A 17098-nucleotide genomic window follows, 5' to 3' on the forward strand; every position below is an offset into this window, starting at 1 on the left:
AATATGAAAATATTTACATAAAAAATATTTTTTAATTGTTTCTTGGTTAAAACACTAAGAACATGTAACAAGTACGGATGACTCGTGTGCAGCATTGTGTCTCACTACAAATAAATCACATCTTCCGGGTCACTGTGAGCTGAAGAGGCACAGGAGAGAGAGACAAACATCTAATGAAGACATCATTCAGACAGACAGCTGCTCTGAGACCCAGAGACTGTACTGTCTCTCTGTCTGTGTGTGTCACTGTTGGTCTGCAGTGCTGCTGGTGGGAGTTTATATGTCACAATGTGAGCGTGTGTCAGCTGGACTGAGGGTCTCCAGAGCTGGCTGCTGTCTCTAGTCCGACTCTCTTTAATGATTCTTCATACTTCCTCTTCCCCAGAGTCACAATGTCCTCTACTTCCTCCACCAAGTCCCGCCTACCACTGTCCACCAGTGCTTTTCAAAAAATATGAATTAAAAGTAATACTAAAAAAAATAAAATAACATAAACACACAAAATAATATAGATGTTAAAATTACATACACACACATTATTATTATTATTATCATTATTAGCGTCAGCTAAAATGAAAATGAATAAATGTAAATTTTTTAATATTATTACTATTATTCCCATTAAAAAAATAATGGGAGTAGTGAAAGAGAATTTTCTGGCAGTATAAGAGTAATGAGAATTAGGAGATAACAGTTTCTTGCATATAAAAAAAAATTAATAAGGCATGTAAATCAAAGGAATAGGAATAAAAGTATTCATTTATAATGAAAACTGACAGAAAATATGGCATTAAATATGCCTTGAAATGAAAAACAAGAAGAAATGTCATGACATACACCTTGAAATAAATGCATTTTGTGCCTTATTTTGTGACTGGCATTGCTTTGTATTTTTAATTAATGATTGCTTTTTTGCTTATTGATCTATAATAAAATATGTAATTTAACTTGAATTGAGAGACATTAAAGATAAAAAGATGAACAGACTACAGAACAGACTGAGCGTGCATGCATGAGTATGAGTGTGTACCGTCTCCTGCAGAGTCCCAGATGGCTGAACCATCAACACAAAACACTCACATTCCCCTCATAAAACCACTGCTGCCTTCATTCCTTTCACACTGCTTCTCTCTCTCTCTCTCATCATGAGTGATTTTACACTAGCGCAAACACATCTGTGATGGAAAAACTGGAATTAAGATATCAAAAACTCCTGAATATTAATGAGGCTTGATTCTAAATCCTGGACTGTCCAGTCACATAATCTAATTAATATTCAAATATTACAAGCTGCAATAAATGTGAACAACAACCTATTTTGGTAGAACATTTTGTCTAACCTCTTATTACTGAAATGATTGCATCACTGAATGCCACAGAAATTGTTAAGGGGATCTGGAGATCACATGCATGCTGTAAACCTGGAGTCAATCAGTCCTGTAACAAAGACTGAAGGTTTGGTCCTGAGATGCTCGCCAGAGATGCTCCCATCACAGTCTGCGTTCTGTGTGTGTGTGCATGACAAAACAATACTCATTCATGTGTCAGAGGCTACATTATAGACCGAAATATGTGATACAAACATGACATTTTTGTTTAAGAGCAATGTTCAGAACACTAGTGGGATACACGGGCAGCATCCTAACCAAAAGGGAACCTACTGTAATACGTGTTTTAAACATTAGTTAATAGTCACTTACAGCAGATTCCCCACACAACTTGTACACAAGAATCATGACAATCGCTCAAAGTTGATGTAATACATTAGCAGGCTGCAAATAAGCAGTTTCATTTGTGCATTTTAATTGGAACCATTTTCTTTAATTGCATACAGTGCTTAAAGGAACACTTCACTATATTTGAAAATAGGCTAACTTTACATCTCCCCTAGAGGTAAACAGTTGAGTTTTACTGTTTTCGAAACCATTCAGCAGATCTCCGGGTCTGACGGTAGCACTTTTACTGTAGCTTAGCATAGATCATTGAATCTGATTAGACCGTTAGCATCTCCCTCAAAAAGGACCAAAGAGTTTCTATAGTTCTCCTATTTAAAACTTGACTCTCCAGTAGTTACATCAAGTACTAAAACCGACGGAAAATGAAGAGTTTTGTGAAAAGTGAAAAGGAGAAATATAGAAACTCCTTGGTCATTTTTGTGGGAGTTGCTAACGGTCTAATCAGATTCAAGGATCTATGCTAAGCTACAGTAAAAGTGCTACTGTCAGACCCGGGGATCGGCTGAATGGATTCAAAAACAGTAAAACTCAACTGTTTACCTCTAGGGGAGATGGAAAGTTAGCCTATTTTCAAAAATAGTGGAGTGTTCCTTTCATAATGTATATTTAAAGTTCTCCCAAAAATCAAAATTATGTAATTAATAACTCACCCTCATGTCGTTTCAAACCCATAAGACCTCCGTTCATCTTCGGAACACAGTTTAAGATATTTTAGATTTAGTCCGAGAGCTTTCAGTCCCTCCATTGAAACTGTGTGTACGGTATACTGTCCCATGTCCAGAAAGGTAAGAAAAACATCATCAAAGTAGTCCATGTGACATCAGAGGGTCAGTTAGAATATTTTGAAGCATCGAAAATAAATTTTGGTCCAAAAATAACAAAAACTACGACTTTATTCAGCATTGTCTTCTCTTCCGTGTCTGTTGTGAGAGAGTTCAAAACAAAGCAGTTTGTGATATCCGGTTCGTGAACGAATCACTCGATGTAACCGGATCATCTTGAACCAGTTCACCAAATCGAACTGAATCGTTTGAAACGGTTCGTGTCTCCAATACGCATCAATCCACAAATGACTTAAGCTGTTAACTTTTTAATGTGGCTGACACTCCCTCTGAGTTCAAACAAACCAATATCCCGGAGTAATTCATTTACTCAAACAGTACACTGACTGAAATGTTTTCCTTGCTGTCTATGGAGGGTCAGAAAGCTTTCAGATTTCATCAAAAATATCTTCATTTGTGTTCTGAGGATGAACGAAGGTCTTATGGGTTTGGAACAACATGAGGATGAGTAATTAGGACAGAATTTTCATTTCTGGGTGAACTTTTCCTTTAAAATAACTCTTAAACTCAGTTGCACTATATGTAGTTGCGTCACAAGGCTTTCAGTGCAGAATATTTAATTATTAAAAATTACATTTTGGATCAAAACTTAAGAGAGATATCTTATAAAACACAATTTAGCAATGTGTGCCTTGGGACAGAGTCATAATGATCTTGTAGTTCGCTCACAGAAATCCGGAGAGGAAGCGTCGCCATCCACTGGTTGTCATGACCTTTTCTTACTCGCTACTTCCTCTGGAAGATCATTGGGCTCTTCACCGCGGTAAAATGACACCTAGACGGACACATATCTTATTCCATTACTTTTGACTTGAAATACTGGGCTAATCCAACAACTATGACCCCTGAATGACCCCAAGTCCTGTCTCACCTGTCCTCTCACTGTGCCCTGCTGTGGGTGGGTCGGGCACACGTGCACCTCTTTAATGTTCTTCAGGTGAGAGTAAAAGTTGAATGAAAGTCTGCCATCTTTACAGTCCGGACGGTCTGAGGAAACACATTCCAATTACAATCCGCTAAATAAACTTGAGCTATTATTGTGATTTCATTATGTTTGATAGTATGCTGTAGTGTTTTCTGTTTTATGTGTGTGTGTCCACCTGCATTGATGTCAATGCCTCTCTCAAAACTGGCAAAAAACTGCTCTCCCTCCAGCAGGACGCACAACTCCGACGGCTGAGGACCTTCATACTGCTCCGACAGAGACACCAACCTGCTTTCAGCCTAAAGAGAGACAAGAACCATGGCTAATAAAGGTAACGTATGTCATTTTAAAGAAAAATAAAGTATCCTACTTCAATGAACATAGTCTTTAACTACAGTATGAACAAGTTAATAGGTTGACTTCCTGTAACTTTAAATTAGTCATGGGCAACGATTAATCGCATCCAAAATAAAAGTTTTTGTGTACATAACATATACTGTATGTGTGTGTGTGTACTCTATATATTTATTATGTATATATAAAGACACAAACACAGAGTATATATTTAGAAAAATCTAATTACATGTAATTTATATTAAATATACATTTATTTAATATATAAACAATATATTTTTCTTAAATGTATACATGTATGCGTGCATATTTATAAATGCATAATAAATATACGCAGTACACACACACAAAAAAGTTTATTTTGGATGCGATTAATCATCGCCCAGCAGTAGTTTTAACACCTTGTAAGCACAGAGACTCAAGGCTGAGCTCTTTGACTTAATATGCTTCCCCCAAAGCACCTTAAATACAAAATAGCATGAAAGCCCTCACATGAGCTCATACTCTCACCCTGTCCGATGGCAGGCACTGCAGCAAAACTTGCTCTGGGTCATTTTTTCTCTGTAGTGCCAGAAATCAAACCCGCAACTGTTTCAAGCGGTGATACATCTTCCTGACGACCCCGCTAACACACCTGTGAGTGGTGTACCACAACCAGTACCTGAACACACACACACACACACACACACACATATATATACAGTCAGACGAAAATTTATTCAGACACCTTCAACATTTCTCACATTAACACAGTATATTCACTATAGCTTGGAAAATGGTAATAAAATATGACAAAAATATGAGTTAACAAATTCATCTTGATAAAATCATCCTTCTCTTAGACTGTCTCACAAATGAATTAGGTTGTATATCTGTCAGCTGTTAAATTTAAATGCACAGTTAGATAATACCAATTTAGGTCAACCACTTACCAAGCGATGCTTCATTTTGATCAGACTGTGGTGTAAAAAGTTTGCATTACCAATTGAAGAGAAAACACTTAAGCAAAACATGGTCAGGTCAAAGTGTCTGAATAATTTTTGGTCCCAAATATTTATCAATTTTACTGGTAGTCCACTGTATGAAGAATTTTTGGGTATATTATGTCACATTTCACTGTGTGTGTGTGTATGTATACACACACACACACACGCACACACACACACATATATATATATATATATATATATATATATAGGTATAGGTATATATATATTAGTGCTTTCAAAATTAGCGCTTCATTAATTTGAAGAATATAAAAGTACTGCAATATATTTAAAAACTTGGAATGTTACTGTAGGTGGGATTAATCACGATGTGTGATTAATTAGTGATTTTTTTTAATCGATGGACAGCACTAATACATGACAGACTGTATGGGTTCACTTTATGTTTATGTGTTTATAGACGCTCACCATGAGAAGTTTTGATGGAGAAAACGACGTAGATCTGCGTGACATGATGCGACACCTGAGCGGTGATGTCAGTCCAGGTGTGGGCCGTAGGGTCACAGTGCATTAGGTGCAAACGGGACATGTCCACCATGTGTCCTAAACACACACACACAAGCTAAAACATGCATCTGCAATACACACTGTTTTGTTTGTTACATTACACAGTTACACACAATTTGACTCCTCCCAAAATGTTACAAATAATAAACATAATAAAAATAATAAACATGATTAGCTGATGAGTATCTGAGTTGCTTTCCAGTGCTGATCTCTCTCCAGTTGATCTTTAAATTAGCTGATGATGAATAAAATGCATTGCATATCTATTGCTTTCATTGATGTAAACCTAAATTTGCATAAAGAGGGGGAATTGTACATTAAATTTCTATCCGTTTTGCAGAGACACATTTATGTGGCCAAGAGTAAATAGAACTATTTTAACTAATCAGATATATATCAGATCAGCGAAAATGCATGACCAGGTGTAATCAGGCTCTTAGACAATAAATTATGACAAACAATATAACATTTAACAATCATATAACAATATAACAACTGTATTTTTTCAATTGGACACAGTTTGCTAAGTTAAGCATATGATGTAGTGAATTTAAATTGCTACATTACATAATTTAAATTATTAAAAATATATAGTTTCAAATACTATTTTTTTTTATTTTAAAAATGGCAGTAAAAAGTATATACTGTTCAATATGCAGTAAACTATAGTATTTTGCCAAAATAAACACTAAAGATAAAGAGCAGTATAAAAGTATAACTTTGAAGTGTACAATTAAAATGATTACAATTATGATCAAATATTCATTTTTATAATTAGAGTTAAACATAATAATAATTATAACTGCTTAGATGTTATGATTATTATTCAGTTTTACTGGGTTTTTAAAATCCTTGTGCGAATATAATGTGAACTGAAACACTATTATGAATAAAAAGAGGTTTGAGTCCACTTTAGTCCTGCGACAAAATCAAAATCAAAATCTTACCAAGAATTTTTTTTTTTTCTATTTACTTTGACTTCATGTGACCATTAACTAAGATCAGAAAACATGCAAATGTGCTGTTAAAATATTGAAAATTAACTTAAAATCTAGGGGTAGTTTAAACAAAAATTTTACATCTAAGGAGTTTAACTAATAAAAAAGTTCAACATCTCACAAAAATATATATATATTTTTTTACATGCTAAAACAACAGTGTTGAAGATGAAGACATCATTGTACACATTCCTCATTGGTTTTGAACAGCATTAATGTCTGTGAACTTAAATCTCTCAGGCATGAACGAGACTCTAATAAGCTTAGGATCTGCTCGGTTTAACAATTAAACTGTTTCCTGGAAAGAAGTGAAGCGTGAATGTGATACAATACCAGTCACTCCAGGTGGAAGAGGAATCTGCACTCTGATTGGCTGAATGAAGTGCATGCTGGGAGTTTGAGAGAGACTCAACAGTGGGCTGGCACTCGCATGAGGGTCTCCGGTCAGTTCCTGCACTTCAGACAGTGCCACTTGCAGGACCTAAGGTAAAAAACTGAATTAGAATAGAAATAGAACTGAATACATAACTTGTGATTGTAACAGTATCGGCTAATATTTAGTGTTGTTATTTTTAATAAAATTACTCAGTCTGATCAGAAGTTTCAAACCATTTCAAACCAGGTTATTATTGTTATATAAAACTAAAACCATAAAAAAAGTATTAATTGAAATAAATAAAAAACTAGTGCTGTCAAACGATTAATCGCGATTAATCTTATGCAAAATAAAAGATTTTGTTTACATAATATGTGTGTGTGCACTGTGTGTATTTATTGCGTATATATATAAAAACAAACACATGCATGTATATATTTAAGAAGAATATGTTGTTTATATATTAACTATATTTATATATCATATAAAATATAAGAATATAAATATATCAATGTATATACATGTAAATATTTTCAAAATATATACTGTATGTGTGTGTGTGTTTATATATACATAATAAATATACACAGCACACATGCATATATCATGTAAACAAAACTTATTTTGGATGCGATTAATCGTGATTAATCATTTGACAGGATAAAAAAATATTAGCTGAAATAAAATAAAATATAAAAAACTTATTTTAATCTAAAATATAAAATAAAAAACTATAATGGTATATCAATGACACACAAAAAAAAATCAATTTATAACAATTAGGTTTTACAAATATTAAACAGTTATTCGTACATTCTACTGTACATTTCAACATTTAGAATAATTTTACTAAATAAATTAGAGCTAGAGCGGTAGAATGCTGTTTTATTATTTTTATCGGCCATAATATAAAAGTAATAGTCAAAACGTAAAAAAAAAAAGTATTATTAAAATTAATTAATTTATTATTAAAAGCTAATCTATAGATCATTATATATTAGTATCGATTGCATTTACATTTGCATTTAGTTATTTAGCAGATGCTTTTATCCAAAGCCATTTACAAATGAGGACAGATTAATTACACAGAAGGCGTAGTACATTCATGTACAGACCTGCATTGTGATCGTGTCGTACGTGTCTCGGTTGTGCACTCCGGAGGGAAAGTGAGTTTAATCCCCGGGTCAAACTGAGACGCCAGCAGCGCCCCGTCTGGAGACACAGAGCAACTGCCCAGGAAAGGAAGCGAGACGGCCACAAACCACGAGAACTGTGCCACACTGCAGTAGGCCAACTGCAAACACACAGATGATAATATAAATGTGTGCATTAATGCTCTAAAGACGGCTTACAGGTTTTGGGCAGAGAGGGATCTGATTGGCTCACCCGCGCTGGACGTCCCCCCGGCCTGCAGCTGTGTTTCTCACTTCCCCTTCTGGTCAGGGTGGGTAGTGTCGTCCAGGACTGACCATCAAACCTGCGAACCGCAGCATCACCTTTCCGTGCTTTGTGATACGGGATACACACCTCTACCAGCTAAAAAAGTGACACAGGAAAAAATATTATTATAATTATTACAAAAAAACACCGTAATTATAATTTAATCATGCATCAATCAATCATTAAAAATATCATTTTATTCATTTATAGTAATTAAATTAATTATATTGTATTGATTATAATTAAAGCTAAAAATACTAGCTAAATTTTATTTATTTACTAAAGCTAAATTTTATTTATATTGTTCATATATTATTAAAATAATAGTGTATTTTATTATAGTTATCAACTGTTTTAATTATATTATATTCTAAAAATGTAGAAATTTAAAAATTATTTTAAGCTTATTTCATTCTAAACATTATATATTTGTATTATTATTAATTTATGTATTGATTAAAATTATATATATATATATATATATATATATATATATATATATATATATATATATATATATATATATATATATATATATATATATATATAAATGCTAAATTAATATGTAATATATTCATAATTTTAATCTATATATATATATATATATATATATAGGGGTGTAACTGTACACGTATTCGTACCGAAAAGTGCAAACATCCCTTATTCTTTACTACTAGTTTTAACGCAAAACAAACATAAATGAACAAATCATGCCTCACATAATTACTCAATCAGTGTTTCAATCACGGAAAGATGTCATTAAAAAGCTTGATAAACAAAAATGATAACCTTATCAAATGTGGCTCCGTGTGGGCGGAGCTCCAGCTGTTGACTCAACAGGATGTCATGCTCCTCTAACCACACCCACTTCCTGTCTGGTCTCTTCTCTGCCCACTGGAGATGTGTTACTGCATTTACGCATCTCCGTGGAAACAAGAGCTCCGCCCCTCCAGGAAGGAACAAGTGACAGCCAGCAGGTGATACTTGAAAACTGATGGACAGAGGAGAGTTTGGAACTAGCATTATAGAATGTTTACTGCATACTGTTTTTAAAATACTTTTTTTTTTTTACCCTAACACTGCATTCTATTTTTTTTTTTTATGTATAATTTTTTAAATAATTAAGAGTTTTATTCAGCAAGGACACATTAAATTAATCAAAAGTGACAGTAAAGACGTTTATAAAGTTATAGAAGATTTCATCATTCAAAAATGATGGCTTCCAGAAAAAATATGAAGCATATGTTTCTTGAGCAGCAAAACAGCATATTAAAATGATTTCTGAAGGATCATGTGACACTGAAGACTGAAGGAATGATGCTGAAAATACAGCTTTGCATCACAGAAATAAATAACATTTTACAATATCCTACAATAGAAAACAGTTGTTTTAAATTGTAATTATATTTAAATAAACACAGCCTCGGTGACCATAAGACCATAAGTCTTTAAAATCATTAAAACCGCCCCATACTTCTAAATGATAAACAAAGGTAAGCTCAGTTCACCTGTGTTGATGAAATCCGAGGTGCAGCTCTGGGATCTCAGATTCTTCCATAACTTTAAAGCACAAATAATGTCAATGGGATCAAACAGGCTTAGTTTGGACAGGTTTCATCATCCACCAATGCAAAAAAATGCCAATGTAATAAAATCATAATACTCATATGCTTGTCTGTCTAGTCCGTCATAATAGTCATATGCTTGTTAAAGGTCATATTTGTTTGATAAACATTTCATTATAATAATGTAACAAAAGCTGGACTAAAGTAGCATCAGTGAGAGCTGACAGTGACCTGGGGTCACATGGGCGATCCGTGGGGGTGTTTGCGGTCGACCCAGTGGGTTGTTCCTCAAGTCCAGTTTGTCAAGCAGTGGGAGGGAGCACAAACATTCAGGAACACTCCTCAGATCATTACTCTGGAGTACTAGCTTCCTCAGAGAGTGGAGAGACCCTGAGAGAGAGAACGAGCCATCAGACATATCACAAATACCAAATTTTACTTTAAAAGCTGAAATCTCATTTAGAAACAGTAGTTGGCATAGTATAAAACAATTTCTGACACAAAGATAGCATCATGCACGGCTGCACGATTATGCCAAAAATCATAATTGTCGATTTTTCCTTTGAAATTGTAATTAATTACGATTATTACAATTTACATTGAATGATGTTTATACTATTGTTTTTATGCAACTGCATGCTTTAGTTTATATGAACATAAACAAGCTGAAAATACTCTTTAGTGCTTTTCTATAGTATTAAGCCTTAAATGTCAAATATACTTCAGATTTGTTTCTTAAATGTGAATGGTATGATAATGTTACACTAAAACAATGGGAAAACCCTTAAGATAACATGTAGAAAGAAAAAAACATATCTTATGTGTGTGTGTGTGTGTGTGTGTGTGTGTGTGTTCCTCACCCAGAGTCTCCGGCAGTGCTCTGAGCCTGTTATTGGACAGCTCTAGTTTCTGTAAGTCCTTAAGTTGGCCGAGTTCATCTGGAAGTCTCTCCAGCTGGTTGAAGGACACGTCCAGCTCCTCCAGCCTGCAGAGGAGGCTCACACCCTGGGGCAGATCCACCAGCCTGTTCCCCAGCAGACTCACGCGCCGCAGGGACACCAGCGCTCCCAGACCCTCCGGCAGACCCCTCAGCCGATTATGACACAGCAGCAGCTCAGAGAGACGAGAGAGAGACAGGAGACATGGAGGAAGAGAGGAGAGACAGTTGAAGGAGAGATCAAGGTGAACGAGGAGAGACAGAGAAGAGACAGAGTCAGGAAGAGAGGAGAGCAGCCCGGGGAGAGGCTCACCCTGAGGATCATGGAAACGGTGTCCTTGAGACAAACAAAATAGAGAACTCGTGAAAAAGGTTAGACAGACTAATATTATTATTCTGAATCATTAGTTAGTGTGTGTTTGTGTACCTCTGATAGTCAGAGAGCGCAGTTGTGTGAGTCGGGGCAGCACACTCAGTGCTCTCTTTAGCGCCCCCTCGTCCTCTGATCCCAGTCTGAGGTACTGCAGGCCTCTCCTGAGCACACTCCCAAAACACAGGGAGAACCTCTCCTCCGCCACGATACACGTCCAGAACCAGCCGCTGCTCTGCCAGCACGCCTTCCAGCCCCAGTGACGGAGGAAGAGGAGGAGAGAGACAGGCCAGAGAGGAGGAAGAGGACGACCAGATGGACGGAGTCCAGGTGTCCGTGTGGTCAGAGGAAAGAGAGAGTCCTTACGGTGGACTTTCCTCCAACTGTGAGCTCCCAACGAAACCTGGTAAAACCAGACCCACTTCCGTCCCCATCATCGCTCCTCTTTCAGCTGAAAAACCACCAATACGTCCTCCTTCTTCTCTTTCTCTATCAGACGTGGCCAGCCACACTTTCTCCCCTGCCTGTTTATCCTCCTCTCTACATCTATTCCTGTTTTTCTTTTTCTTTTCAGCTCCTCCTACAAACAACATATAGTGAGGAAAATGAAGAGGACCTCCGTCTTCATCTTTCCAGCACCGCAGTGGGGTCACATGTCTAGACTGGGCGGCCATGTTCAGACAAGCCCCTGCACCGGAGTGACAAAACATCCTTCAGAGAGAAAGAAAGGTGTTAATTGGAAAAGCTCACAATCAGTAAAAGCGTACCAATGAACTTCACAGTGAGCAAAATTGAAGATCAGCACTTGAGCATCACCACTACTGAAAAATAATAAATAGATATGTTTTGTCAATGCATAATTACCTTTTTAAAAATCTATTCATATTAAACACAATTATATGCATAATATTGCATATATATTTTTATACATATATATATTGCAGTAATATATTCTAGATTATGGAATGATATTGCAGACTTTATTCAAAAGGCAATTGCGTTTTCAATTTGTGGATGCATAAAATGTGACATAATCTAAATGCAAATGCAAATCGCGCATTACCATTTTCATTTTCGATTAAGTGAACGCACAGTGTCTGCCAAATTTAAAATGGAAATGCAAAGTCTGTTTGCAATTGTGTTTCCCATATCTTACGAGCTATGAGCCTGTCATATTTAAATAGCAATATTAATTACCACATTTGCCTTTTCACTCTCTCTGCACTGTGCATGTAAACTGCCAAAACTCAAATGGAATCGCAATACCTTTTGCATTTGAATTTCCAACGTCTACACGGAAACCTGTCAATCAAGTGACAGGGGTGGGGCCATTTTATTGGGCGTGTTTGCATTGGGAAGTGACGATCGTACTAAAATGTACCATGTTTTTACTAGGGTAAATATGAGTTAACGATAGTGTTTATAATTAATCCACAGTAGCCACAAATGTACAGTTGTCAGAGACGTTATGAAATGTTCTTTAACATCATGAACCATAAAATGTAGTCAGTGTTCTGCTATTGTTTATTTTCATAATAGTGACTGTCATCTCTCACGGCATACCGTCTTTTAGCGCGTGTTCGAAACCCGGGCCAACACAGACGTTCTTTATTTTTTTGTTTATCCTACTAACTTCAGCCGCCAAACGGGCGATCATACAGTGAGGAAAATTGCAGTAGTCAAGGCAATCTGACATGTGATCAAGTACGCTGCTGTTTGCAGAATTACCGGACCTGCGTCCTCGCAGACATCACACTCCCGAGTCGAAAGTCTGAACTACTGAGGATGCAAGTCCGAAATCAGCGGCTGAAGTTAGTAGGATAAACAAAAAAATAAAGAACGTCTGTGTTGGCCCAGGTTTTGAACACGCGCTAAAAGACAGTACGCCGTGAGAGATGACAGTCACTAACCACTGAGCTACCAAGCTACACTGAATCAGCACCAGATTCTAGATTCAAGACAGGACTCTCGGCAGCTGCTGAATCAAGGAAATGTGACCGTGTTAACTTGTGGCCTGTGTTTACCTATTATGAAAATAAACAATAGCAGAACACTGACTACATTTTATGGTTCATGATGTTAAAGAACATTTCATAACGTCTCAGACAATGTATATATATATATATATATATATATATATATATATATATATATATATATATTTAGTATCTAGAATATATTACTGCTATTTAAATATATTTAATTTACACACACATATATATATATATATATATATATATATATATATATATATATATATATATATATATATATATATATATATATATACACACATATATACATACACATATACATATATATATATATGTATGTATATACTGAGCTGGGTAGTAACGGATTACATGTAATCTGGATTACATAATCAGATTCCAAAACTCAAGTACTTGTAATTAGAGTAAACTACTTTTTAAAATACTTTTTAAAATACTCGTAATCAGACTACAGTTACTTTTTTATGGATTACATGATTACATTTTATAATGGTAATTCACTGATTCTCCTAAGTTTCCTTTTATTAATGTTTATATTTTTTCATAATAAACCTGTCACTCATATACATTCATGATTCCTTCTTATGCACTTCAAGTGTTTTGAGATGAAATATTTAACTTCGATGTGTTTTTTTATATATATATATATTAGCAAATGATATTGTTGTGAGTTTCATGTTTTTTAATATTTGTTTTTGTAATGTTGTTATTGTTTGTCTTTTCCTCATTGTTACTATGATTTAGATTAAATATTTGACCTAGAAGTGACATTGCTGTGAATTTCATGTTTTTCAATATATTTTTTTGTAATGTAGCTGTTTTCTAAATTTACTTAATTCTAAGTAAATACGCGTTAAAATCACAAGATGTGATTTTGTTTTATTCAGTGTTACTAGCCAGCACTAGCAGCAAAGTACATTACTGTTAGTATTTTTTAAGTATTAACTTTGCATATATTGCACTTGAAAAAGAAGCTATTGTGGCTCTTGTTGGTAAACTAAATATATTTTTGGAATATATTGTTTCTTTGTCTTTATCAAAATAATCCAAGATTAGACTAATTAAATATATGTGATATCAAATAAGGGCTAGCACAAATGTAATCTAAATGTAATCCAAAAGTAATCAGATTACGTTACCAAAAATGTGTAATCTAAGAGATTATATTACTGACTACAAATTTTGTCATATATATATATATATATATATATTATATAAATATGTATGTATGTATATGTGTATATCTGTGTGTATATATATATATATATATATATATATACACATACACATGCACACACACACACACACACATATATATATATTAGTATCTAGTATATATAACTGCAATATTACTGCCTTTACTAATTTTAGTTTTTTGTAAAAAATTTATTTAAAGGTGCTCTAAGTGATGTCACATGTTTTTTAGGCCAAAACATTTTTTGTCACATCCAGCAAACATCTCCTCACTATCCGCTAGCTGCCTTTCCCCTGAACACACTGTAAAAAAAACGGGGTCTCTCAGGCCTAGTCCACACGGACACGGGTATTTTTATAACCGGAATTTTTCCTTCTGCGTTTAAAAAAAAAATCCCGTCCACACGAAAACGCCAAAACATGCTATCAAGCGCTGTCAAGAGCATGCCACACCAGCAGGCGGCGATATAACCCAAATTGTAAAGTCACCTTGGCCAATCAGAAGCAGTCAGCAGCGCACAATCTGACGTCAAACACAGCGGATAATGGCGCACACTCTTACGTCGGTTCCCTTTCATAGGTCACTTCGATGCTGCGGTGACGTCACCACGTATGGGAACACCTTCGGTGTGTGTGACGAATGTCTGAAGCCCTATACCATCCCGCCAATCCTATTGGCCAAATAGCGCGTGGCACCGCCCATGCATGCGTACGCATATATATACCTGGTGCCGCGCGCCATTTACCTCAGATTTCATTCCTTCAGTAACGAAGCGAATCTTCTGTGCCCTATTGTCTCGCGTTCACAGCGATCATCAACGAGCAGTATACTCCTCTCCGCGGACGCGATGAGTTTCAGAAAGTGCAAAGAGCCGTGTACCAGGTACATCGTAAAGGGGGACACTCATGACAGGTGCGTAGTTTGCCTAGGCTTACACCACGCACAGGCGGCGCTTAGCGGCCTTTCTTTGTGCCCCCATTGCGATGGCCTGCGGCTCAGAGTGCTGCGCTCTAGGGTAGATGTGTTCTCTGATGTCGACGTGTCTAACCCCCGCCACATCACTTCTGCGACTGCCGAGGCACCGCACGAGGTGATAGCTTGGGGTGACACGTGTGACATGGATTTTGAGGACAGCTCAGCGCTGGAATATTCTCCACATCGCTCGCTCTCCCCTACCCTAGTGCAGAGGAAAACTTTTATTGAGCCTGTCGTCTTTTCCTGTGAGGATTTACCGCCCACACCGGAGGCATGTAGCGCCATCTCCTTCGGTTGTGACCGCCATGATGACGACGTTCTATCCACCGCGGCCTCGGGGTCTGAGGACTTCGCGGCCGACACGAGCCCTCTCCCTCCTAGTGGACAGGAGAGGCGTGTTTCCCCCTCCTACAGTGAGCTGTTGGACGTGGTTTCCCGTGCGGTGGGTACATTGGGGCTGGAATGGGAGGTTGAGAAGGCCGAGGCCCAACCTTCTTCGAAGCTGGACGACCGTTTTTTGACTAGTCGCACACCTGCGCAGCCCCGGAGGCCTTTATCCTTTTTCCCGGACCTCCACCAGGAGGTTTCGAGGTCCTGGAAACAGCCGTTTTCGGCGCGGATCACGAACGCTGCGGCTGCGGATTTTGCCACCATTTCTGATATGGCGGACCATGGCTATGCAGCGATACCGCCGGTGGAAGAGACTCTCGCCGAGCACCTTGCGCCTAATTCGGCTGCGGCGTGGAATATTCTCCACATGGACCGCTTTCGCGCATCCAACACTCTCATTGCAGTCCCCATGCTCAAACTCTGACTGTTTCGCCACAAACAGCGCCTCGAACAGCATTGGAGCGGACTGTAACGCCAAACGCCCCCTCAGACACTCTGCGCGATCCAGCTTTCAGAGCTCGAGGGGCGCTTCAAAGGGTGTTTCACGAACGGCCCGTCATGACGGCTCGCACAGCCGCCGCTTTTCCGCTAGCGGCAGAGCCCGATGTTCAATCTGTTGGCCTAACTCCTGCCGTGGACACGTTTCAGGATTACGCACAATGAGATGCAACGACTATTATGCATATACTTCCCCTGTGCACAAACACCGTGAGTTTTCGTGCCCGGACATTTCTATGTGTGCGACAGCGTTCCAGGAAACGGACATTTTGAGGCCGCTAATATTGTTTCGGGCCGCGTGGGAACGCTTGCCCGGCATTTCTCAATGGGTGTTACGCACAATTTGTCACGGATACACCATTCAGTTTCGGAAAGGCCCACCCCCTTTCCGCGGAATTCTCTCCACGGTGGTGAAACCGATGGATATAGCGGTGCGGAGATGGGAGATGTCAGCTCTACTGAGCAAAGGGGCTATAGAAGAAGTACACCCCTCTCAGATGGAGTCAGGGTTTTACAGCCGTTATTTTGTGGTACCAAAAAAAGACGGCGGATTACGACCCATTCTGGATTTACGCCGTCTGAATCTTGCACTCAGGCCGAGCAAATTCAAGATGTTGACGGTAAAGTCTATTTTGTCTCAGATTCAACCAAACGACTGGTTTGTCACGATCGATCTGTAGGATGCATACTTTCATATTCAGATCATCAAGAGACACAGGAAGTTCCTCAGATTCGCTTTAGAGGGCAAAGCGTATCAGTACCGCGTTCTTCCCTTTGGCTTAGCGCTAAGCTCCCTGTACTTTCTCAAAATGCATGGACGCAGCTCTGGCCCCGTTGCGGCTCCGGGGCGTCCGTGTGTTGAACTATTTGGACAATTGGCTGGTGTTAGCGCAATCACACTCAAGCACACTCTCATCGGGATTTTGTGCTGAATCATTTACACAGCCTGGGCTTACGCACAAATTTCCAGA

The 17098-nt window shown here is 37.5% G+C and overlaps 1 protein-coding gene across 1 annotated transcript; it reads right to left on the bottom strand.

Annotated features, from left to right (window-relative positions):
- Window positions 1–21: 21 nt before the first annotated feature.
- On the bottom strand, window positions 22–11731 carry pidd1 (p53-induced death domain protein 1). Its single transcript, XM_059535928.1, is given in 18 exon segments — window positions 22–441; window positions 1000–1054; window positions 3248–3305; window positions 3307–3353; window positions 3450–3565; window positions 3679–3802; window positions 4368–4518; window positions 5273–5285; window positions 5288–5407; window positions 6703–6850; window positions 7857–8039; window positions 8132–8281; window positions 8975–9176; window positions 9694–9745; window positions 9982–10140; window positions 10611–11024; window positions 11115–11221; window positions 11223–11731. Coding segments are annotated over 18 exon segments (2748 nt in total). The 3' UTR covers window positions 22–301.
- Window positions 11732–17098: the final 5367 nt, after the last annotated feature.

This window comes from Carassius carassius, chromosome 43 (genome assembly GCF_963082965.1).
Source record: "Carassius carassius chromosome 43, fCarCar2.1, whole genome shotgun sequence".
Classification (NCBI taxonomy): Eukaryota; Metazoa; Chordata; class Actinopteri; order Cypriniformes; family Cyprinidae; genus Carassius; species Carassius carassius.